Source organism: Branchiostoma floridae, chromosome 15, assembly GCF_000003815.2.
Source record: "Branchiostoma floridae strain S238N-H82 chromosome 15, Bfl_VNyyK, whole genome shotgun sequence".
In the NCBI taxonomy this organism is placed as follows: Eukaryota; Metazoa; Chordata; class Leptocardii; order Amphioxiformes; family Branchiostomatidae; genus Branchiostoma; species Branchiostoma floridae.
In genome coordinates this window covers 20,698,706-20,705,779 of record NC_049993.1, presented here as the reverse complement: position 1 = coordinate 20,705,779, position 7,074 = coordinate 20,698,706, and the positions used below count along the sequence as shown (strand labels likewise).

The following is a 7,074-nucleotide window of genomic DNA, read 5'->3' as shown; positions in this document are numbered from 1 at the left end:
ACCTCTGGATACTCGTTGCATTTCGATTACATTAATTTTACTCCTGTTGAATTTTTGCCTTGACTGCATGATCACATTTCTGCAACTAGAAGTTCCAAACTACTGTAACAGTTACAGTATCAACTGCATATAGCATATCATACTTCGATCTTTATCATATTGAGCTGCTAATCATTGCAGACTTCTGCAGTTCTGCACTTTAAAATATGTTTGTCAAATAATGTCATCTGAACCTTGATTGTTATAGTGCCATTGGGCAAGTTTTTTTCCAATCCAACAAGTTGTATCAGCAATTGGTGTTGTTTTGCTGTTCAGTAGGACGGGATAATGTGGGTGGCGTTCTCAGAAACCACAGTCATCACAAGCTGTCCCTGTGGTCCGATGGCAACACCCCATGGATCCCTTGACTTTAAGTTTAACACTACCTTTATTAGTAATGAAGTGTCTGTAGCGATGTGTTTGATGAATCTGCCTGTCTTGTCAAACATCTCCACACGACTGTTTCCCCAGTCTGCCACGATGATGTTACCTGCGCTGTCTGTACAGATGCCACGGGGATAGAACAGCTGACCATCACCACTTCCCTGTGTTACCTCATCTCCAAACTGAAATAAAAACTGTCCATCCTCGTTGTACACATAGACACAGTTATTGCGCGAGTCTGACACAAGAATGTTCCCCTCCCCATCCACAGTGATGTACCATGGATGATTCATCCCCTGCTTTCGGCCCACCGTTCTCACAAGTGTCCCATCTGGTCTGAACACCAACACTTCACCATGTCTATTGTCCCATACACCTGTGGTTTGTGTGATGAGGATGTGGTTCCTCCTGGTGTCCACAGCAACTCCTCGGGCAAACCCAGTCTTCTGTAGGTTAAACTTCCTCAGCACCCTGCCCTGTTTGTTGTACTGTACAGCAAAGTTAGAGAACTTTAGATGTGTACCCACCACCCACAGGTTCCCCTCTCCGTCCAGTGCAACATCATCTGGTGTCATCTTCTCATTGCACAACGTGACTGTTGGGAACTGTCTCACAAATGTTCCTTGCAGGGTGAAGACTTGGATCCTCTGGTTCCCCCTGTCAGCTACAAAGATCTCCCCCTGATCTGACACTGCAACACCAACTGGGAAATGGAGCTGTCCTGTTCCTGATCCCTCTCCACCAAAAGGTATTGTTTTTGGGTGAGGCTGAAATGTCAGTTGACTGTATAATAAGACTCCGATTGCAACCAAAAGAATCGCTGCAACAGTTACCATAGGCAGCACTTGGGTGTCTGGGGGCTGGAAGAGAGCAGCTACAAGCTGACGTTGTTCAAGTGCTGCTTTCTGGAGTTTTCCTCTGTGCTTTTCTACCAACTCTGCCAAAATGGTTTCCTGAAAAAGAAAATTAGTCCATACATGCTGCAATTCTTGTTCTGCTCGATCACAGGCAGCAGACAGTTCATCCACATCTGCCTGCAGTCTGTCCCTTTCCTCTTGTATTGCTTCTTTCTTTCTCTTGTATTTTAATCCGTCTACAAATAAAACATAGTCTCTCTTCAAATCACCTCTCTGAAATTGGTGGTAGGCCTGAATGATGCTGTTAACTGCCTCTTGCTTCTGTTCATCCAGGGACTTTTCCTTCTCCCTCAGACTTTTGAGAAAAGCAAAGTAGGCTTCTGAGATGTTCCTCCCCTCAGTGATAAGAACTTCAACCAGTGCCTTCCTTTCCCTGGAGGCTTTTTTCAAGCTTATTGTTTCATGATCGCTGTGGTGAACATCCAAACACTCATTACAAACTGGCACACTGCACTGTTTACAGTAGAGTGTAACTTCTTCAGAGGGGTGAAAGCTGCACCTGTTTCCAGACTGGGGCTGTTCCGTTGTTTCCCCTGACAGTGTGGCCTGGTTTCGCAGTCCCTCACACATATTTGCTGCCATGAGATTGTCTGGCAAACCTGCAACCCCCTTACCTGGCAGCCTGACCTGCCGACGACAGTTTGGACATCTCCGGTATTTTTTAGCTATCATAAGGTCCTGTAGACAGTCCTCACAGAGGGTGTGCTGACAGGGCAGCACCTTGGGCCTGGTGAACAGCTCCAGGCAGATGCTGCAGGTCAGTTCTTCGTGGAATAACTCCCCAAGTCTTGACGATGCAGCAGCCATTTTGCTGCCCCTCCAAGGCTTTATTGGGCTTCTCATGAATAAATAAACGGTTCACACAAAAAGGTCAGCCCTACATAAAGCCACAGTTTTGATTAATATTCACTCATGAATGGCAGGAGTGTCTCTTGTTTACACATGATTACACATGGCAGGAGTGTCTCTTGTTTACACATGATTACACATGGCAGGTGTGTTTCTTGTTTACACATAATTACACTTGGCAGGTGCATGTCTTTACCTGGCCAAGCTGGCTCTAGATCTGCTCCAACATGTGCCTGAGTTTGTTTACAATTTTTATAGAAACTTTAGATACTGGAAATGCAGCAACTTTCGCAGTGGTTTTATATATTCACGGTTTTCACAGTGGCCGCTGAACCTTAAACTTAAAACCACTTAAAACATATTCATAATACAGTTTGCAATTACAGTACAGTACTGTAAATAAGTTGGCAGGACGGCACTACCGCGAATTCAAAACCACCACGAACACTCCATTTTCCCGCTGCCGCGAAATTAAAGCCGGGCTGCAAACTGAAATACATTTACAGTATACTATTGCAAATTCTTGCCCGTGGGCTAATTGCAGGTAACATGAACAGGTGCAATACAGTGTACAATATTGCAAGTGACTACTCTTGTCTAAAGCTAATTCTAGAATTCTGGGTTATTGGGTTCAGCTTTCTTTCCGAAGACAGTGTAAGAGGAGAGGAAAGATCCCACCTTTTCTATTATGTTTGGGTTTTGTCTCTAGCACAAAAACTGGACGCCTCAGAAGGATAGAAGGCATACGTTGGCATGACTTCATCTCCAACGAATCTATCCGTCTTACAACAAAACAGGTGCCAATCAGTGCCAGAATTGCCAAACAACAGCTAACTTTCTTAGGACATGCGGCCAGAGCAACCCCCAGCAAGAGGTGATCAAACTGACAACATCTGATCCTGATCCATCATGGAAGCGTCCTAGAGGCCCAATGTAGAACAACGTGGCAAGAACTGTCTGTAGCCGCCACGCATCAACAAATGATGCATGCGAACGATTGATTGGGTTTTGTGATGTTAGAGGGAGAATTGTTTTCTTTTTGTCACTGTCAGAATCAGTTTACACTAGACAGTAGGGCAGCTAACAGCTGACTCTTCACCAAAGCCAGTATGTTTTGTAGTTTTGGTGAAAAAATGATGTAAAAAGCCCACAATGAAGTCTTACAATGTCAACTACAGACCTATCTAAAAGTGACCTTTCTCTTGTCAACATCCTACATTCCTGATTCTACTAATAATACAAAGCCTGATGACCTGTGACCTTGACTGTGGCTTAAAGGTCGTACATCCCTCAGTAGTAGGCCAACCTTCCGAACCCAGTGATCAAAATTATAGTTATACAGATCAGGAGGTAAAATACATCCAGATATTCTCATTCTTAATCCTATTTCATTTTCTATCAATGCGTATAGTTTCAGATGTATTTTTTTGCTGTTAGTAAACCTACATTATCGATAGTCAAATTTCTCTGTACTTTTTATCGATTTAAATAGTTTGAAGTAAGCAAACACCTTATATTTTTCTTATGTGGAAATATAACTTCTGCAGACAAAGTAATTGGATTGACCAAGTATCTTTAATTCATTTTCATGGTACAACATAATTTTGCAGAATATGGTTGTCCCAAATGACAATTAAAAAACTAGTTTACACATTGCTGTTCAGTAGAAGTTGATACATTCTGTAAACTGGTGTACGACAAGCATGATGTAAATTTTCCCCTATAGCCTACAAACATATCTAGGTGCACTGGTGCACCCACAGTCAAATATCACTCAGGGTACACAGCTCCAGTTTTGGGTTCACAAAGGTGCAAATACACCCAGTATATCGAGCCCTGTTAGTCAGGTTTGCTGACCTCTGGAGTCCCGAGAGGCATCTGCTCCTCACCGGATGGAAGTTCTTGGAACCCTTTTCATGCATTTAAGTGCCCCTTTCAGATGCGGTCTTGACTGACAGGGACGTCCGTCCGGATGATGACAATTTAGACGTTTCCAAGCATCTTCATGCCATCCAGGCCATCTCAGACGTTTTGTCAGACAATCAAAAGCCATCCCAAGCCATCCAAGGCGTCCCAATATTTTGAATGCATTAGACAGCGGCCACAAATAGCTTTTCTCTAGCTCTGTCTAGGACGCTTTCATTTTCACAGAGGTGACCAGTGTAACCTCACCCTTCTAGCTTCATGCTTTTTTACATTCCTGTTGACATAACTATAAGGAACATCTTATAATTATGTGTATGCAGATCAAATCCTGCAGAGGAAGTAAATTTGACAGAGTTGTCCCATCCTTTGTACATTGTAGATATCTGTATCTAACAACACTGTTTTGTATATGCTCACGTCTTCCCCAATTTCCTACACTTTGTTTGCGATCATACTAATAATGCACAGCTGCTAATAATCTGCATTTAGCAAGCTCAGCGGTAATTAACTTATGAAGATGAGGTTCTGAAGTGAACCGTACAAGTGAACTGCCCCTGGGGTCCTATATATGTTGCTGTTCAGTATGAGTCGAGAGTGTGAATGACATTTTCCCACAAATCTGTCACCACCAGCTGCCCCTGTGGTCCTATGGCAACACCACATGGTCTTGTTGTTAATTCAGAGTCGGTGGCAATGTGTTTGATAAATCTGCCTGTCTTGTCAAACATCTCCACACGACTGTTTCCCCAGTCTGCCACGATAATGTTACCTGCCCTGTCTGTACAGATGCCACGGGGATCCTTCAGCTGACCGTATATATACGCGTAAAGAGTTCTCTCACCTCCAAATTCAAACAGAAATTTTCCATTCTCATCATACACAAAGACACAGTCATTGTCATAGTCTGACACAAGAATGTTCCCTTCCCCATCCACAGCAATGTACTGTGGTTCCTTCATCATGCTTTTTTGCTCCCAGAATAGAGACAAAAACCAACCCATCCAGCCTCTACCCACAGTTTTCACAAGTGTCCCATCTGGCCTGAACACCTGCACTTCAACATGTTTATCATCCTTGCCTCCTTTGGTCTGTGTGATGAGGATGTGGTTCCTCCTGGTGTCCACGGCAACTCCTCCATACCATGGCCCCTCTGTCTTTTGTAGATCAAACTTCCTCAGCACCCTGCCCTGTTTGCTGTACTGCACAGCAAACTTAGAAGCCTTTGTGTTTCCTACCACCCACAGGTTCCCCTCCCCGTCCATGGCCACATCTTGTGGATAAAACATCTTCAGTTCACCTGGCACAACTGTTAGGAACTGTCTCACAAATGTTCCCTGCAGGGTGAAGACTTGGATTCTCTGGTTTCCACTGTCTGCTACAAAGATCTCCCCTTCATCTGACACTGCAACACCACTTGGATGATTAAATTGTCCTGTTCCTGATCCCCTTCTACCAAATGTTACTGTTTGGGGCAAAGAATGGACCATGAAGTCTTCCAATTCTGGCTCCAGGGCAGCCGTGGCTATTGTTTCAGGGGTTTTCTTGCTGGCATTATTATCATGAAGCCCATGCAATGGGTTATACAAAAAGACCGCAAGTAAGAGAATCCCTGCAGCAGTAACAACAGCTAGGGTGTATGTGGGCTGAAAGATAGGGTTAGGGTTAGGGTTAGGGTTAGGGTTAGGGTTAGGGTGGAATTGAAGACGATTTGGTGCTGCTGTTTCGAGTTCCCTTGAGGCCTTTTTCAGGCTTACTGTGCTATGATCACTGTGCACTTGATCCAAACACTCAGTACAAATTGGCACGTAACACTGATTACAGTAGAGTTTGAGTACCCTAGAGGGGTGAAAGCTGCACCTGGTAGTAGTACGGTTTCCAGACTGGGGTTGTCTTCTTCTTTCCCGTGTCAGTGCGGCTTGGTTTCGCAGCCTCTCACACATATTTGCCGCCATGAGATTGTCTGGCAAACCTGCAACCCCTTGACGTGGCAGCCGAACTTGCTGACGACAGTATGGGCACTGGAAGGCCCCTCCCCTCCCTGCATGGTTCTCCAGACATGGTGACTGACAGAAGGTGTGCTGACAGGGCAGCACCTTGGGCCTGGTGAACAGCGCCAAGCAGATGCTGCAGGTCAGTTCTTCGTGGATTTGTTCCCCCAAACTAGACGGTGCAGCCGCCATTTTGCTGCCTTCCCCAACTGGTGATGTCACGATCAGCCCTGTAACCCCATACTTCCTCTTGCCCCGTGACCTATATGAATGGCATTCATACTGCTCTTTGTTTACACGTCATGCATGTTTGCACAGGTAAGTCTTACCTGGCAAGGTTGGCACAGCTCCAACATGTGCCTGCAGGGTTTGTGTACCCATGGACAGGGCAGCTTTTTTATTATTATTTTATTATCTAATTTGTCACCCTGACTGCTATATTTTGTGACTTATCATGATGTGAAAACCCCACTTTGACATCTTAAAATGTTAACTACAACATCTTACATTTCCATGATTCCACAATTATTAACAGCCCTAAAACCTGTGACCTTAAGCTGCTGCTACAAGGTCGTACATCTCTCAGGAGTAGGCTAACCTTCTGACCCAGTGATCAAAATATTTATACAGATCTTATGGGTAGTATACATCCAGATATTCTTATTTCCAATTCTATTTCATTTTTTTATTTCTGCAGATTGATAGTTTTAGATGTACTTGTTACTGTTAGTGAATGCACGGTCATACATTTCTCTGTTACCCAGGTAACAGCCTCAGGGCGTAACACCAGGTTGACTGTACTATTTGTGTGTCTTAACAGTGGCAAGTAGGGCTGTGTACCTAAATATCCGTACCTGTACCATACCTAAAAAATTGTTTAGGTACAGGTCCGGGCCTAAGCATCTGAGTACCTGTACCTGTTCCTAAACAAACTAAATCACTATTAAACACTACTTTTTAAGACTGCCGGA

At 44.2% G+C, this 7,074-nt stretch overlaps 2 protein-coding genes across 2 annotated transcripts in view; both read right to left on the bottom strand.

Moving 5' to 3' along the window:
* Positions 1–7,074, bottom strand: part of LOC118431839 (small glutamine-rich tetratricopeptide repeat-containing protein alpha-like) — a 54,062-nt gene that overhangs the window by 27,396 nt on the left and 19,592 nt on the right. The window lies entirely within an intron of this gene.
* Positions 139–2,624, bottom strand: LOC118431835 (tripartite motif-containing protein 3-like). The gene has a single exon (XM_035843223.1). It carries the CDS (start codon positions 2,181–2,183, stop codon positions 312–314), a length of 1,872 nt encoding a protein of 623 aa, XP_035699116.1. The 5' UTR covers positions 2,184–2,624; the 3' UTR covers positions 139–311.